The 19,309-nt window shown below is 37.5% G+C and overlaps 1 protein-coding gene across 2 annotated transcripts in view; it reads right to left on the bottom strand.

Moving 5' to 3' along the window:
• Positions 1 to 19,309, bottom strand: part of TRPC4 (transient receptor potential cation channel subfamily C member 4) — a 147,883-nt gene that overhangs the window by 89,029 nt on the left and 39,545 nt on the right. Inside the window, exons 1-2 of one of the 2 annotated variants that reach the window (XM_062576766.1) lie at positions 6,190 to 6,271; positions 5,031 to 5,435 (exon numbers count right to left, since the gene is read on the bottom strand). In XM_062576766.1, the coding sequence (XP_062432750.1) occupies positions 5,031 to 5,408 (378 nt within the window). In that variant the 5' untranslated portion in view covers positions 5,409 to 5,435; positions 6,190 to 6,271. Of the gene's footprint in view, positions 1 to 5,030; positions 5,436 to 6,189; positions 6,272 to 19,309 lie in introns of those variants that run through there. The other variant, XM_062576759.1, reaches the window with a different exon arrangement.

The raw sequence follows: 19,309 nt of genomic DNA, 5'->3' as shown, positions 1-19,309 counted from the left end.
ACTGATAGGATTGACAGTTCACATAATGTTGATCAAACAAGAGCTATGAAAAATGTGTACGTCATGCACCCTGCCAGATGTCCTAGAAATGAAGCAGTGATGTACAAAGGACAGATGCATGACAGATGAAAAGATCTTCTTATTAATAAAGAAACTTGTCTGGACAGTGGGCAGGAGACAGGGATAGAAGTCTCACTGCAGACACCAGCATAGATGGGGAAGACAGTGCAAGCATGATGTCTGATCCATGTGTCCAGACCTTTCACAGACTGAGCATCTTTGATACAGCAGATTTACCTCCCACACTGCCTTGGTGGCTATTAGCTTTTCAATTCCAAACCAAGAAGAACAGAGCTGCGGGAATCAAGAGTTTCTCAGCTTTCCTCTTCTTACAGCAGCCCTCTCTCAGTGCCCAGCAGCATTTTCATGTTAATTAACTTCCACACCAAGGAAGAAGTGAGCCACAGACATAATCACTATAATCACTTTGCTCCTGGTCCTAAAGTTTTCCCTCTGCTAGTAATTTTCTTATGTTTGCAAAAGGCAGTTCAGTAATTAGCACGGTGTTTTTCAGACATCTGCAGAAAGCTGTCCCCAGGGTGTCCACCCATAAAAATACCCACAGTGCAACAAGATCAACATCTAATAGTTGACAGAGAGGCATAAAAGTGCTACCATGTGCTTCTGCTAGCCAGGCAATGCCAGTAAACATTGCAGTCATGTTCCCAAGATCTAAATCTAGACTGTCAGGTAATGTAGTGCTACACAGATTCAAGTTTTAAATTGTGAAATTTCAGCTTTACTATGCGCTTTGTAGCATCCTTAAGAAACAACTACCACTCTCCTTCGGTCTTCTTGAATATACATGCATATCTAGGCAGTCAAATAGCTAGAGATCAACGCCTGAGTTCCTCAAACAGAAAAGCATGTCGCGACTTGAATAAAGATACTGTATTCCATGTAATTACACTGCCTAGCTACCTTATTACATGTTTGTGGGTGTTGTGTGCAATTTAACAAGATAGAAAATTCTTCTGCAGATCTAAATTCTAAAGAACAGCTTTTTTTCCTCTTAATTTGGCATTCAGCTATCCATCAGGATAAGCAATAAGTATCTTGGCAGATAATTTGGGACATATGGCTTTGAAAAACTGGTAATTTGAAAGTGCTGGATAAGTTTCCTCAACTCATTCACCTTAAATTCTGTTATTCTCTTTTACATATTCTCTAGCAGCTGGTGGAGCTAAAAAGTGTAGAAAATATGTAAGTGACAAAATGACCTTTTCCTGAATTATTTTAATGTGTACCACAAAAGCCTCACTCACAAACAGAGTAACAGTTGAACACAATTCAATACTGATATATATATATGCCTTATCTGTAGTCACCAGATGGCACCAGATATATCCATATACCAATAATCAGCTTAAAACCACTGTAATACATGTGTTCTTTGAAATACACAGCATATTACATGTGGATATTGGCTACAGAATAGTATCTGAACATTTAGCAGACTAGAGAGTTTAAATACAACTTTAACAAGATCTGAGTAAAATGTCCTGAAAATGTTTCTGAGGGGGAGAGTATTTAAGAAGAAGATTCAGGGGTACCTATATAAAGATGTTGGTTGGAAAATATTCACAAAAACGCAAAAATAATATATTATTTCAATTAAATGTATTGATTCTTGTTCCAAATTAACATTTTGTTTACACAATTTTCCTTATGTTTTTAACTATTTAAACGTTTTCAAAGAATGAAATTTTGGGAAAAAGAACAACTTCAAAAGAATACATTTCAGTTCTCCTGAAGAGCTATAGCTTTCTGCTGATATAAGCTGAAACTTTTTCAAGATTTCTGACATTTGCAATGAGCTCTTGCCTTATGCATGAAATTCTATGTTTAAAAAATGTTTTACAAATATAATCATATTATTTTATGAGGCTGAAGCTGAAGTTAGCTATGCCTGATACTCATTATATTATCATCATGAATAAAAAACCCAGTGATAGCTAGTTCATAACTGTAAATCATGAGTCATTAGTCTTTTCTTTATTTGAATGCTCGTAACTTTCATCACTGATGAAAATATTTGTGAAACCAAACTGTTTCTTGAGCTTGGCAGTGTTCTTCAAATACATTTTTTTTTTATTCTATATTCATCTGTCTTCTCTGTGAATGGCTTTTCAACAAGGGCAAAAAACAACAAAAAAAAAAAAAAGGGTGAAATCTTGACCTCGCTGAAATCAATGGCAAAACTCCCACTAACTTCAAGGGGCCAGGATTTTACCACACATGACCAACTTTACACAAAGAAGTTGGAAAACCAAACAGACAAAGCTATCATGTTATTAAAAACACAGAGTCTGAACATGAATCATCTAAACAGTAGGAAAAATATTTACAAATAACAAAAGTAATGTAAGAACATCAAGCTGTAGTTTGAAATGGAGAGTTTCAGATGGACTTCAGTCCAAATACTAAAGATATAAATATTTTATCCATATTTTATATCTTTAGATCATTGTAATGAACTCTCAGCCAGCATTGTACTTTTGATTATGCTAAATAGATACAGTTGTATCTGCTACACTGCAGCAAAATACTTAAATGTAATTTACATGCAGAATGACCAGTTCCTGAAAATAAACAAAATTCATATAAAATTAGAGGTATTTGAGTCCTCAGTGCAAACAATGGCATGTGAATGCAAACAGCAGTTTGTTTAAAGCTCACTGGTCACTTTGCAAGCACTTGCTTGCATGCAGCTATTGGCTTTTGCAATGGTCAGGCCTAGCCCAAGTAGAGATGTTTCTCTGTTCAAATAATTCATGATCTGTATGCTTTACGCTAATAGGCAGAGCCTCAGCAAGTACAGCTCTGAAGTGAGAACATTACTTAAGCTATTAATTAGCAATTTAGTAATTAGTTAGTAGCTGTGGCACCTATCAGAAAGAAGTCCTTGAAGTCTAAGGAACAGTCTGAAATTTAGGCATCTTATGCAAAGCAAATTGCTAGGCTCTCTCTATAGCCAGTCCAGAAAGCAACCGCTTTATAGTCTCATCTTAAGAGAAGTCATGAAGAAAGGCAGCATGAATTGCTCTCAGGAGATCTCAGTTTTTCTCCACTGACTGAAAGGGGAGCCTAGACTACCAGAGCAGAGTAAATAGATAACTTTGGATGGCCACTGTTAAAAAAGATGAACTCTACTCTATTATAAAAACTATTATAGAGGATGCAAAATGGAGAGTGCTGGTTTAAGTGACTTGGCACAGGGCCTCTCACCAAGCTTTCTGGATCCTAGTGCATTGCATGCTGAAATGTCCTTCCTCCCATATATTGTATTCCTGTCTGTACTGCAGGTTGAGAAATAATGAAATGAGCAAAAATAAAGTGAATCTAGTTTTATTCCCCTTCCTGTGGCATAAGTCTGTTGTCCTATAAAAGAGCTCTGCTTTTAGTCTCTAGAAGAGAAGGCAGGCAGGCATATTTGTACAAGACACAATATTTCTTTCTTCCTATAGCAAAAAAGCATAGTATTCATATTATTTTATCATCAAAAATTACACTCTTTATCTATCATCTGCAAGTCTATCCATAGCAATTACATGATACTGTAATTAAAGTACATTGTATGCATTATATATGAAAGGGCTCTAACCATTTCAACATACTATTCATTGAAATGCATTAATACAATAGCTATAATATATGAAATGAGATGGATGAAAATATAATACAACCTTAAAACTATTTATAGGTCTTTTCATTCTGGAGGACGCCTAAGAATATTGGAAATTATGGGCTGTGTTATCCCATCTCACTAGTTTCTCAAAATGAGAAGGATGTGCAAGAGGCTGTCTACCTCCTAGAGCCATCTCAGAGCACTGCAAGGGGAATTAGAGTAGGTATCATATTTACTAGGAATGAGACAGTGTGTATATAGTGATTTATCCTTTTAGAGAAGACAAGAAAGGGAAAGGAGTTTTTATCTGTACCTGACCAGAAGAAAGACTATCGCAGACAGGGCTGAAGTTCTAAGCAACTGGATCATGTCTCATAGCGTCTCTTGCAGAGTAGAGAAATGCTAACCTCCTCATAGAGGGGCTGAAATATTCACTGACTTCAATGGGAGTTTCACAATTAATTCAAATGGACCCATATTTTGCCACTGCTAGTCTCTCCGGATTGAGTTGTGTTTTTCAAATGAATGAGCATTTCCCACTAATATTGGGAGGACAGACTGCCTGGATAGGCTGGAAAAGGGACATTCCCTGGCAAGACTGTCAGATTGGTTGGAAGTTAACACTTAACTGTTCTCTTCTTTTCCTTCCTCTTTAGCTGAGATGTGATAAGTGACTGCATGGATGTTATTTGCCTAATTCAGTGCAAAGTAAAACAAGTTTATCTAAATTTGTTTTATTTGGCTGTAAAACAAATAAGGAGAGCTTATGTGGCAGTCTCAGCGCAAACTATGCTTAAAAGGTGGCAGTCAGCAGATCATTCTTTTTTAAAACCATCAGAAATCTTATAAGCAAAAACCTAACTATATTATCAACTTCCAGATCTTCCTGAGTGAGTTTATTACGAATGTAAAGCTCTGACTTTCTTACTGCACAGTCTTCCAAATAGGAGTTTTGTGAGTAATCAGTGAAGCGTAAGCCTGATTCTGGCCTTACAGTTACCATTTCACTCCACTGTACATGGAAGACCTCGTCATTCAGACTGAGGAGCAAAAAAGATGGAGGTCAATTTTATCCTTATGTGTTGGAGATAGCTCTCATGTGACTTAACCATATTAAACCAATAAGCCTTGAGACCTACGCAGATTTTACTGAATGGCACAGATGTTTAAACACAAATGACTGTGATACATACGGCATCAAAAACATTGATTTGCTGACTTCAAATGCATGTGTTTGAGGATGAGGATTTTTTTTCTTCTTCTTCTTTTGCTTACTCCCTTTGCAGAGTTCATCTCTTCTCATTACAGCAGACTACCTATCTAAAGGAAATCCTGCACATACCTGTTTCTCCCCGCTGGGCTTCTTGTGGTTCAACAGCAGCTCCACGGCGCCAACTACCTCCTTTCTTATGGCATGCAACAGGGCATCTCCCACGTATACATTAAAGCTTAGGAGCAGCTCAATGAGCTCAAGGTTCTCGTTTTCAATAGCAATCAGGAGTGCAGTTCTTCCCAGGGGATCAATGCAGTTAATATTGATCTTGAAATAAATTTCTGCTTCCTCAAGAGCTTTCTTCACACTGGCATAATCTCCTTTCTCCACAGCATTCAGATAGGCTTTCTCTGAATGGGACAGTTCCGATTCTGCTCGTACAATACGAAGAGGGATGCGATCTCTGTAGGGAGCATTGACACTTCTCTTGTAGTAGAACTGGGCCATATTTTATGCCATTATAATACTTTGTCTCTGAAATATGAAAAGAATTATTGAATCAATAATGTATTTTTGGGGTACAGTATACCAAATTAATACCTGCAACATAAAACCATTTAAAACTCATTCTGAAAGCACTATTGAAACACATACAAATAGTCTATATCTAATGAACTTGTGAGATCACCAGCAAAAAAAGGAAAAGAAAACATATAACCATGTTGTTGCAAATTACCAAAGGAAAGCATATCTGTCAGTAGACCTTTCACTTGCACATATTTCTCAAACCTGTGGCAAGCAAGAGATTATATGATGTAACTTGCACCAAATAAGTAGCTCCACTACAGTTAATTTCTTCATTAAGTTCTGTTACCTCACATTTGCCACAATTCAATATCATGCTTACACATAGTTACTGCTGCTCAGCAGACGATAGGACACTTAAACTTTTTAAGCTTGGTTGTGGTAGTGGTTATGTCACTTAGAGACCAGTTCAGTTGCCCACTAAAGGTGCCTAGTGCTATCTGAGATGCAGTAGGTAAGCCCTCTGGGCTCCAGCAGGGCAGGGGACTTTCACAAGAGCTGTGTACACCTTGGCTATGGGTGAATACCTCTGGTAGTCTTGACACTAGATGCTTGTGTTTGAACAGCTGAGTCTTCTTATTTGTTTCCTTAGGCTGGGCAGAAAGAACATGACCGAGCTGGAGTAATTACTGGAATAGTTATTAGACATAGGACTCTCCTTCTGCAGTACGCTTTTACCAAAAATTATTTTCTCCCAACTTACCTGAGATGGTCCCAGCTTGCACGGGTCAGCAGTGAATTGTCTTACTATGATTTTGATTCAATCTTATGCTAATAGAAAAGTATTAATACAAAATGCTTTTCCAGGCAACACTTGCTTACACATAAGTTAGAATTCAGAGCCTAAAAGGAAAAATAAAATCCATGTAAGTTTGAAGTACTTGAAAATCCTGAGGACTAGTAGATAATGACCATGCGTTTGATTCTGAACTATTTAAATCTAAACTAGAATGAATATTGACACAATGAAACAACAAAAATAGCTCTGAAAGCTTACAGATTATAAACCATTTCATGCCTCTGTTTTTATTCCATGTATTTTGTCCAAGAACATGCAAAATAATTCTTTAATTTTGTCCAACAGGATGATTTTCTCCTAGCTATTTCTACTACCTAAGTAGGGGGAGGGGGGGGGAAGAAAGGAAACTGTGGCTTAAAAGGCCAGGTTACACAAGAAATTAATTTTCCTATTCTCCTGCAGCTCAATTACAGGTAGTACAGCTTGTTAGCCAAAGAATTGTAGTCTCTTGTAATTTTTTTCAGCTGACAATGCAAGTTTGGGTAACATGCCTTTTCCTCCATTGCCTCTAGACAAAAATAAATAAATTCACTGTTTAAATCCTAATTTGGAAAATATATATTTTTTTTTTATTGTGAGGTTCTAATCGATCAAAAATGTCATTTGACATTGTGAGAAGCCTAGAAGTCTGTTCCATTCTGCTTATGCAGTGCAGTGAGAGGTAAGCATCAAGGCTATTACTGAAGTATTTTCTTTGTTTTCCAGAGCAGATCAACAGGATTTGAGGTACAAAAGTAACAGAAAAGGAGAAGCATTAGAAAGAATGCCCCTCTGCACTCATATATAACAACTGAGCAATTGCAATCCTTTGCAAACAAAATGTTTCCCAGTTCCCCCTCCAAGGTGGTTGGTATTGGTCTGTACTCTGGGCCACTAGAGTTTGCCCAATAGATGGATTATGTTGTGTTATTCTAACTCTAAATAAAATAAAGTACATATCTATTGTACCATTATGTGTCCCTGAAACAAAGATACCACATATTCATTTTCAATGCACTATATTTTATCAGTTTTCATTTTATTCTCTTGCTTTTCGAAATTACAAGTTCAGTTAAAGAAGAAATAAAAGGATGTGGGTAATCGAAAGTTATTCATTTCTAGATTAGCAATCCTAAACATAGGTGTGTTTATATGTAGATATTTAGATGAAAGGTAGGTTTCTACAATCCCTTTGCAATCATCAGAATTCAGGCATTTCCCACCTACAGACGTCTCGTCTGAGATGCTGAAGGGCATCCTGCCTGGCCTCCAGCTGCCACTTCAGAACGACTTAGGTCTCTATAAGGTCTATTTCATATCTATCAGTTCCACAGAGATATGTTTTGGATAACCCTATGGCATGTTCAGTGCTTGTAAGAGGATAATTGAATGTTGTTCTGGTCAGTTAAGTCAATGCAGCCGAGGTATCTATTCATACTACCCTAAAATAGACACTTACATTTGGTCAGCTGAATAGCTGAATAGCTGAGTAGCTAAATTCTACTGACTGCATTAACGTACAAACATTATTCAATTTCCTATTATCTACAAAGAGTTCCTTAAGACTGCTGGAGGAAATTGAGTGGCTGAAACTGGGAGATTATTGCTAAAAGGTCTTCTCTCTTGAAAGCACAATAAAAAATGAATGGATAGATGCCTCCCAGTTTCTTGGGAGTTAAAGTACTATTTAATTTGAATCAGTGAAATTAGGCATAATGAAGATTCTTATGGTAGAAGAAGAGCACAGTGATTTACAGATGGTATCCATTATGATTATATTTAGGTGATTTTTTTGTTGTCTTTGTTCTTATGATAAGTCAGAGGAAGAACTCTGTTATTGCTTCATAACAAGCCCTAAGGAGAACACTTTCTGGAATCTCTTGTATTTACTTCTTCATGATTCTTGAATGGGGAAAATTAGATCTAAGCTTAGTTTGTCTCTCTCACATGAGATACATTAGACAGACATGTTCATCCTTCTAAATAGCTGTCCTCTTTTAGTCTTTCTCTCTTGTCCTTCCCACTTCCTGGAAGCAATCAGCCTTAAATAAGATTTAATCTTAATTAAAAATATGTTTATATGAAATTAGAATGCACAGATTAATTCTTGATACAATATACTTCTGGATGATGATACATATATAAAAGGTAATGGTTCATTGGGTGTTTACAAAAGAATGTAAATACTTACTTTATCTATGGGTAGAGAGTGTTGCATGACAGAGGATACCATGCTATCACATGTAAATATCTGTATGACAGATTTATAGCATCATTATGTGAGAGCTTCACTAAGAGCTAGAGGTAGCAAGCAGAGGTAAGGAATGTATCTATTTGCTTTGAGTTGCTCTGCAGGACCGGGAGTTTGAAGAAACAAGTAATCTGGCACACTAGATCAGTAGGAGTGAGATAAAAGAAAATTGACAACTTAAGGTGCAAAACTAAGTAAAAGTGGAATTATAATTTCCATAGAATCTATATATCTAATACAAATATTTTGGACAAGGGATAAAAGCAAAATAACTTGCCTTGAAAATAGGAATATAATCCCCCATAAGAAACTCATTACAACCAGAAGCCCATAAATGCCTGGTGTAACAGATTGTACCTGAGCCATCTGAATATTCAGATTCATGGGGCTCAATTTCAAATCCTGGAGGAATTTTTATGGTCCTGTGTCTCCTTATAGAACTTGATGAGAGGAATAAGGGACTGGGAAACAAGCTTATGACAAAAAAAAATAATAATAATAATCTTCAATGTTTTTGTTTCCTGCCATCCCCCTAATCCTGAGTAGGCAGAGTGAAGACATGCACCACATCTAACAAAATTTATTCAGAATTTAGATGAATCTAGTCTGAGATGAGTAAGAACAACATAGGTTCCTTTGATCAGTTTGAAGAAATATCAGTACTTATTTCAAAAGTTTATTTCAAAAGATTGACCAACACTTTCCTTTTTTTGAACTGTCATATAATACAGATATAATATAGATATATAATATAGAACAGAAAAAGCACAAGTAAAATATCCAGAAGTACAAACCTTATTTGATAAAGGATGCCTAACATTATTGAGCTATTGGCATTCAAGAGTCAACTATCCTACCACAAAGCTTTTCCACAGTGGCAAGATACATAGGGTTCCTTCGAGATGCAAATTATCTACTAATCCAGAGAAGGCAGTTAATTATAACAATTAAAGGATTAAAAAATAATAACATCATGCTGTGCAATGATGATACTTAGTTTCTAACATGCTTCATATGAAAAGATTATATAAAATATTACACCTTTGGAATACCTGAATAACTAGGATAATTTCTGCCTATTTGTAAAACATGCACAGAATATTTTGAAATTTGTGGTGACTAACTGTAAACTCAGCTGCTACATGTTTTAGGATTGTAATTTATACAAAAAAAAAAGGTCTTACTGCATGGAAAAAGAAAAGGTATTCCTTTCAAAATAATCTCTTCCAGATTATTATGTCACTGCTGAAAATATACATGTTTTGAAAGTTCAACAATACAAAGTAATAGAGCACTGAGCCTAATTTTCCCATAACAACAACAACAACAAAAAAACATATCAGGATCAGAGGGTCAGATAGTTTATGCTATTTTTATAACTTTAGTAGTACTGAAAATACTATTATAAATTACCAAATTATCTGTAAAAATGATTGAACAAATAACATTAAAAATATTGTTTAATGTTACATTAATCATTTAACAAATTACTCAATGACTTTCATCCTATTATTTTGACTATGTTGTGTGTTGCATATCCATATCTTAAGATCCATTAAAGGCATAACTTTTAAAAATACAGTATTATATGTACAAAATATTGCAGCTCACAATTAGTAAAAGGTTTACCTATAACCCAAGCAATTATAAAACAAGAAATAGAATGGATCTATTGAGTTATAGAGTCAGGTCATTGCCGATGATAGAAGGCCAGGCAGAATATTTTAGGATATCTCCAATGGTAGGGGATGTTTCTGACAGAGGCAACCTCCTATGGAAGAGTCATCTCTATTTTAGGTACACAGTTCATCTATTTAAACATTTTAAATAATTAAACATTGACATCTGTTGTCATATTTTTATATTGTATAGGATATCTTATTCCATCTTCCACTGTTTCTCCAAAGGGCACCGGGCTCCTGGAGATCCTGTCACCACTCCCAGGCCTGGGCTGATGTCCTGGGCATCTCGAACAGCCCTAACCCCTAGAGTCTGCTTAGGCAGCTGATTTCTGTTCTCAGAGTTTACAGCTGAGGGTAAGGCACCTCTTGAATGTGATTCTTCTGACTTAAGACAGCTACACTAGGATGGGAAAAGTCATACCCTCTATTAACATGGTTAAAACTAATTTAACTTTAATTTCCCTTTCAAATGCTTCCTCAGCTTGATTGATGACTACTCTCGTGTTATTGCACTTTGTGACCTCTAAAACCTACTTAGCTGTGTGGATCAATCCTTTCTGCCTTGTTCATAGGCTCCCGGTTACTATATTTCCTTTTTGAACTGATGATTAAGTAAATTAGGTTCAGAATGATTTTCTACACATCATTTTTAAATCTTTTTTTTTTTTTTTTTTTTTGTTTTTTGTTTGGAAGTAAAAATTGCAGCTACATTTTGAGCTTGTAACTTAAAAAAAAGTCCAGGGCACCTTTGGGTTAACCTTTATTTTAAAAGAAACTTGGTGGATTGCTTTAGATGAAAGGAAGCAAACTAATGTCAGAGGGTAAACTGGGTTTCAGAAAGCTGAGAGTTTTGTATACACTAGTGATCATAAATAGTGAAGAGGCTTATCAATACAGCCACTTTTTCAGCATTTAAGTATTATTTCCAGTAGAAAGTTTTTATTTGTCAGAAACTTTTCAAAGACCTGGAATATGTAGTCCCTTGAAAAGAAGGAGAACCTTATTTAACTCTTATATGAGAAGGGCCTGGTAACTACTGAGCTATTGACTTTTCAAGTGGCTCTCTTTCTTTCAGAATCTAGTATTAAAGGAAAAAAAAATGACTATGATATTGGAAGAAAAGGTATTGATCAAGTTAGTCAGCTGTCATTGACCTACAGCAATTGTGCCTACCAAAGCGTAGTAATACACTATTTATACAGTGCTTCTTGCCTTCTGGAGCTGTGAGGGAAATATCACCAGCATCTCAGAAGAATAAATAAATAGATAGATAAATAGATAAATAAAAACATAATACTTTGATAGTGAACTCAGTCTTAGAGAATCATAGAATCAGTAAGGTTGGAAGGGACCTCTGGAGGTCATCTAGTCCAACACTCTTGCTCAGCAGGGTCACTTAGAGCATGGTAGACAGGGTTGCATCCAGGGTTGCATCTCTTGAAGAGCTCCAGAGAAGGAGACTCCACAACCTCTCTGGGCAACCTGTCCCAGTGCTCTGTCACTCTCACAGGGAAGAAATTCCCCCTCACGGTCAGGTGGAACTTCCTGTGCTTCAATTTCTGCCCATTGCCTCTTGTCCTGTCACATGGGACAACTGAAAAGAGTTTGTCCCCATCCCCTTGACACCCTCCCTTCAGGTACTTGTACACATTGATAAGATCCCCCCTCAGGCTTCTCTTCCCCAGGATGAAGAGGCCCAGCTCTCGCAGCCATTCCTCATAGGGCAGATGCTCCAGCCCTCTGATCATCTTTGTAGCCCTACGCTGGACTCTCTCCAGGAGCTCCATGTCTCTCTTGTCCTGGGGAGCCCAGAACTGGACACAGCACTTGAGATGAGTCCTCCCCAGGGCTGAGGAGAGGGGCAGGATCACCTCCCTCCACCTCCTGGCAACACTCTTCCCAATGCACCCCAGGACACCATTCGCCTTCCTGGCCACAAGGGCACATTGCTGGCTCATGGTCAACCTGTCATCCACCAGCACTCCCAGGTCCTTCTCTGCAGAGCTGCTCTCCACCAGGTCAGCCCTCAGCTTGTACTGGTGCCTAGGGTTATTTCTCCCTAGGTGCAGGACTCTGCTCTTGCCCTTGTTGAACCTCATGAGGTTTCTCTCTGCCCAACTCTCCAGCCTCTCCAGGTCTCTCTGAATGGCAGCACAGCCCTCAGGTGTGTCAGTCACTCCTCCCAGCTTGGGATCATTGGCAAACTTGCTGAGGAGGCACTCAGACCCCTCATCCAGATCATTGATGAGAAAGTTGAACAGGATGGGACCCAATGCTGAGCCCTGGGGGATGCCACTATTATGAAAATAGATTTCTTTCACAGCAGAAATAATTTCATTCACTCCAGCTGCAGCCCACCATTTCAAGTGATACAGGACTGTATTTTTTGTACATTGTTATTCAAGAGGTATAGCAACATTTTGTCTTGTTTTTAGAACTTTACCCTTTCTATTCTGTTTATCACTGTTTGTGGTGTAATACTTTTAAGAGAAGCTGATGTTATTCATTCCATTGATAATAAAATAAATCACTGGAAATTACTTTCTGCTGTGGTATCATGTACATATATACACACACACATTATACCCAGAGCTAGTCAGAAGTTTCTTGATCAAAGCCAAAGCTCCAAAAAATGCATTCAACATTCCTTGGGTTTTACTCAACTTCTACTTCTGCATTATATGCTGTCTCTAAGTACATGATTATATCCTCAGTATTTTTCCAGGGGAACCTTGGCCTGCATTCCCATGCACGCTGTTGCCCATCCTCAAACAACATCGTACTGGGGCGCACCCAGGGAATCAGACAGTGACCGATGGGCAGTACCAAGCACCTCTTTGATAAACCACTCTGCTGGAGTAATTGTGTTTACTTGTCATAACCCTCTTAAAGGAAAGACAGGCAGGGACAACATTTCTCCTTCAGCAGACAATCAGCAACATTGCAATTAGGAAGCTGGATGAACACAGATGTGCTCCATAGTATCCATATATACAGCTCCTGAAAGCCTCACTGATGCTACTCTTTGACAGACACTCTATTTCCACTGCTCACTGAATTAGATTTACTATAACATTATTATACTATAACTTTCTCTATGATGTCAGCAAAGGCCTCTGATTTTGTTCCCAAGCTTGCTTTTCAGACTATTTGTGAGAAAAAGGTAAAACTTGGTAAGAAGTATCTATGGAGGTGCCCTGCTCAGGAAACCAGCACGTTTGTGACAAGTGAATAACACTACGATTTTTCTGTGATGTTCTCAAATTATTTTATATGTACTTTTTAAGACAAAGGAAAGTTTCTGACATTTATTTTATTCATTAAAGTATTAAATTTTCTTTCTAAAATAGATCTGTGACAGGCCAGCTTTAATCTGACACAGGATCCTATCTGAGACACAGTAAAACAGACATTCAAAGGGAATTTTTGAAAGTACGACTTCTCTTATAAATCTCAGTTCAAGGGAAGTGTGGAGTTCCTTCACTTCCAGACACCAGAACATATTGTTAGATTTGAACAAGAACAGAAGAAATGCAGATAACCTTTGATTTCTGAACCCAGCATCATACTGGTCTGGACTAGAAAATTAAACATGCCTGCAGCTTCTGTAGCACTGAGGTGAACTGCACAGGCTCTATCCATACTGGTAAAACTCTCTCTGTCACAAAATAGAATACCTGAATGAAAAACGTGTACTGAGAATGATTTGTGGTCCCTCCTACCTCCTAAACAGTGCTTGGAAAATGCTAATTGGCCTGAGTCAAAACCATTCCATGGTCTACTCTAACAATTTCAGGCATAGGTAATTAAGTTCCACTGCCCATGGGTATTTTACATTCTTATTTTACTGTTTTTATAGCTGACAATACAATCTATAAGGTCTCCTGAAATTCATTTTTTATTGTTAGCACTATGATCATGTTCAGACTTGAAAGCTAATGATAGAGAAAGTAGCAATTTGGATTTTAACATGGAGCTGTGCATGCAGGAAATAAACCAGATAGGTTAATATGCTGTATGCTCCTTATGAGGCTGTTAATTAATTTGGAATACAGCTCAGATCTCTTGTTTGTGCTCCAGCTTATAATAACCTGCAATCGAAGCTGCAGTAAAGGAAAGAACACAACATAGGATACACATGTCAGTGGATGATGGGAGATAGGCTGTCATGCTGTCTGCGTATATATTCTGGCTTCACAATCAGTAAGGTAGAGCATCAGTTAGACCCAACAACTCCCAGAGTATGAGGCACAACGGATATATGACAGATGAAATTCTACCAGCTTCTTACATTAACAACTTAAAAGATCAAGTCCCAGGAGAATGAAATACTGACACTGAATGCGATAAACTTTTAACATAGTGACATGGATTACTTGCTTAGATGGTTTTGTGTCAATTTGAAGACAGGGTGCAATTTTATAGCAATATTTTGCTTCTAAAACATAGTTTTTTCTATAGCGTGTAAGCATTTTCTGGAAATTCACACGGACTGCACCAAATGATAAGAAACTTTCATCTCCTAGGGTTGACATCACATCAGATCTTGGCTGGGAACAACAGGTTCTTCTTAAAACAGCAACCTTTATGTCCAGGATTGTTATCTGACTGAGGCTTAAGAAATGCCAGAAGATCAGCTTTACTAGGTTAGGGGAAAAATATTCCAGAGAGGGATTAGAAATGAGATGTAGAGATCAAGGGATCATATAGGAGTAAGACGATTTGAGGATAGGCACTCGGTGTTGCAAAACTGCATAATTGTTAAAATCAGCAGAGGTGTTCAAGAACTTGCTTCTTCAAACACAGTTAATGTGAAGTCCACTCTCCCTTAACTTAGAGTAAACTCAAGTGGCTATGTGAATGAAAAAAAATGAGTAACTCAAGCTCATGGAAGCATCATGAGATGGTAACTGCTTTCTAGTACTTGTGAAATTAGCTCATCTTCCTAGTTTTATTCAAACTAGAAAGATGCACTCCTTGGAAAAAAAAAAAAAAAGGTGTATGTTTACCTCTTGCTGATAAGCAGCAGTATGCTAACATCCTCAAGAAAGTCAGCAAATGAGGCTGAAAGCTGGAGTATTTGCTGCTGCCAGAAGGGAGAACTGAAGCACTGAACCATATGCATACTGCTGGAGTGAAGGAGAGACGGACTGCTTTCCACTGATTGATCTGAACTTGCTCTTTGAAAACATGGAGTATGAATGATGTCAGCTCAGCCTACAGTAGCAAGTAGCCAGTTTGGGATGGGAAGGACAGAGAAGGCCATAACACAGATAATGTTCTTAACGAGTGAATGCACCATCCAATTCAGCTGACCTCCCTGTCTCCTTGGCTGGTGTTATTCTCCTGAGTAAATCTGAGGAGCTCTCCAAAATCATTTCCAAGAGAAAGCCTTTCAGTGTCATCTGGCTACACAGAATTTTTGCAGCATTTCCTACAGTAGCACTGTCCTTCTGCTCTGTGGATATATTCCTGCAGCACTTGCACAGCATGACATTTCCCAAATGAGGCAGGAGCATGCTGTCCCCTCTTCTTAGGGAGAAGGCAAGCAGAGCTCCTCCAAACAAGGAAAGCATGAGAGAAGAAATAAGTACATATTTTTTGCGGAGATATCAAAGTGTGGTTGGGCAGATGAGAGAAAGGGTACAAAAGGAAAGGGGAGGAGAAGCAGAGTAGCTTGGTAAATACAGGACAAGGCTCTTTCTGAAGTATTGCTTGAGGGAGTTATGCTACAAGTGGCAGCGACTTCAGGATGTGTTTATGTGCCGATCGACATGTCCTCCCATGCTTTACATGGTGACGCTTCAAGCAGCATGCAGTTTGGCCACAAAAGGGAGGTTGTGGGCAGATTGCCCAAACACATTTAGTGAAGACATGCTAAGGAAAACACTCAAATGTGGGTCCATTTCCAGATGCACAAGCTAAGCCACCCCAAAGACAACTTAAAACACTTTCTAGTGTTTATAGCTGATAAAGAGCCATCTGTGAAGATATCTGTGTACAACCACATACGCTCATGTAAACTTTTTATTACTGGCTGCTGCAGTCAGAACAGCATGTGTATCTTGAGGGGAGCCCTGAAAGACACTGAATTAAAGAAAAGCAAAAGTTTTTAAGAAATAAAGACCAACTAGAGAGAAATTATCAGTCTTGTATGCATTGGCCTGTATCCACTCAGAACCTTAAGGGTTCTACCCTCACACTATTTATTCAGAGAAACGTCAGTCAGTGCCTTTTAATATACTTTACTAAAAGGCTATATAAAAAAATAAAAGCAGAAAAACTTAGCATTTAAGCTCAGTTACTAATAATATTGTGCTAACTCTAGCATAAAGAATTATAATGATCAAATCAAAATCAAATTCAGATCAATGCAAATCAATTAGACTCAATATCAGACAATGTTCCACCATCAGATTATTTAGACACAATACAAAAAACAGTTATGCAATCTCTAAAAGGATGGTTGCCTGTTGGTTATAAATCCCAACAAAAGTATTTGATTGAAATAAATCAAAACTTTAATTTAGTTAACTAGCTTAATATCAAAACCAAATAATGAACTAGATCAAAGCCTGACAAAAATAATTATAAAGTTTGTTCTATATAAATTCTATTCATATATGATGACTAACCGCTTCTTGCCCTTGTAGCAATAAAGACTTCAAAGACTAGAATAGAAAGCCACAAGTTTGATCAGAAGTCATAAATGATAGTTTCATGTCACTCAGGACATTTAAATGTATAGCACAGAACATGCCCTAATGAATATTTTAATGAGGCATTGTATAAGGCAGCTAAATACATGCGAACATTTATTTTCAGAAATCTGCCTGCATTACTTTTGTACTCATGTACACAAATCACAGTTCAGAATTAGAAGACCCTGAAGAGTTTCCCAATAAATAGGAGTTAAAAATATAAATAGTAAAAAGAGAGAATTCTCATTACAAGAAGGTGGTGAAACCAGAAAACTCAACTCTCCTGTAGTTTCACTGATTTAACACAGGCATGTCTATGCAGTGCTCCACAGATTTCTGACCCAGCAGTAGGTGAACTGGAACATATGACCCCAGACCCAGGGTCTTGGAAGTGGCATAATTATGACAGAGTTAAGTATGCCAGACCCAGCATTTCACTGATCCATCTGTATTGCTTCTTATTCCTCAGACTGAGTACCTTTCAGAGATTTTGTACAGTCTTCCTTGGGTAGAAAGGTTATAAAATGGTATGTCACCATACATATTACAGGAAGTTTTCTATAAAAATCCTGCAAAGCAGATAACCAGAAAATCTTAACAATAAATCTAGTTACTCAGTAGTCACTTAGCAGCATATTTCTGACCTAAGTCCAAATTTGTATTCAGTTTTGTCATTAGACAAGTATAATAATGAATTTATTTTTAATAGACTAGAAGTTGAATGCACAGTCTTCTGGAATCCACAATGAAAAATATGGAACTTATTCTTAAGATTACCTAATACTTCTAATTTTATATTTCAATCAGTTTTAATGTCCTTTATCCTAAATAATGGCTCTTCTCCCAAGCACATAATTATTGTTGTATGGTATTCACAGGGAAACTATATTTGACAAAGAATGGAAATAGGAAATAAATCATTAATGTAGTAAACTTTTACTATGGAAAATACAACTTGTCCTGATTTTCAATTAACAGGGGATTAATTTTGCTCTCACTTACGCCAAGTTTACACTTCTCTTATTTAAAAAGCAATCATTCAGATTTATGCTTGGAATTAGGGAGTAGGCTACTTCATTTTATATATATTAAAAAAACAAAACACTGAGTATGTAAAGACAATATATGTTTAAATAATATGGGGTAGCTACAGCATTTTATACTTTAACTAGTAGATTATTAGACTGTTATGCTAACATGATATCAGGTTGAATGCTTAAAAAAATCAACACTACTGTTCTAAAATATCACGAATATAAGCACTTAGTTAAGTACCTTTTAACATGATTTTAAAAGCTAGCATTCACCAGGTTCCATATAAGCTGATGAAGGTTTCTTGGAAGATCATATTTTCTAAAATCAGAACCCATCTGAAAATGTTTACATGTAGATTTTGGAACATTAGAGGATCAACATCAAATAACTTGACTTCAGGTTCCAAGTCAATGCAAGACAGAAGACAAAGCCACATGACAAGGTGCATCTGAGTTGCCAGGAAAACATGCTAGAGCAAAAGAGAAAAGCAAAGCAACAGAGAAAATTGTCCTCCAGCTCCCTAAGAGTGGACATATCAGGTCCTGATTAAAGAAAATAGGTATCTGGAGTAGGTATATAAGAAGAACGGTAAAGGCCCAAAAGAAACTGCAAAGAAATTGCTGAAAAATTAATGAAAAATTAATTAATCCATTATAAATCCCATTTCCACTGGGTGTGTTAACAAAATAAAGAACAGATTATTCTCACCTGACAGTAATATCATCCTTGAAATTACAGCTAGCCCACTTGGTCTCAGTAACATGCACTATAACCATCATCTCCCTACATCTGAACTGTCACCTGGTGTCCTCACCAGGGATCTCCATCAGTCATTGCTGGGCTGAGTTCTCACACAAGGCTCAAATCGCTATGAAATCAGCCACAGCCAGCTACACTGAACACTACACACCACTGAAATTGGTTAGTGCACTGATATTATGATTAACATGAAGGATTTCTTCTTCTGGAAATGTAAAATGCACATGATACAAACTCGGGAAGAATGGCTGATACACCAGAGGGCTGTGCTGCCAGAGGGACCTTCACAAGCTGGAGAGGTGGACACAGAGGAACCTCATGAAGTCCAATAAAGGGAAGTGCAGAGTCCTGCACCTAGGGAGGAATAACTTCATGCACCAGGACAGGCTGGGGGCTGACCTGCTGGAAAGGAGCTCTGCAGCAAAGTATGTAGGGGTTCTGGCGGACAACAAGCAGAACATGAGCCATCAACATGCTCTTGTGGGAAAGGAGGCCAACAGCATTTTGGAAGCATTGTTAGAAGGAAAGCATTGTTAGGAGACTGAGAGAGATGATCCTGTCCCTCTACTCAGCTTTGATGAGGCCACATCTGGAGAGCTATGTGAAGTTCTGGGCTC

The sequence above is a fragment of the Rhea pennata genome, chromosome 1 (assembly GCF_028389875.1).
Source record: "Rhea pennata isolate bPtePen1 chromosome 1, bPtePen1.pri, whole genome shotgun sequence".
Classification (NCBI taxonomy): Eukaryota; Metazoa; Chordata; class Aves; order Rheiformes; family Rheidae; genus Rhea; species Rhea pennata.
Note: the sequence above shows the minus strand (reverse complement) of the source record. Positions and strands in the feature narration are given on the sequence as shown.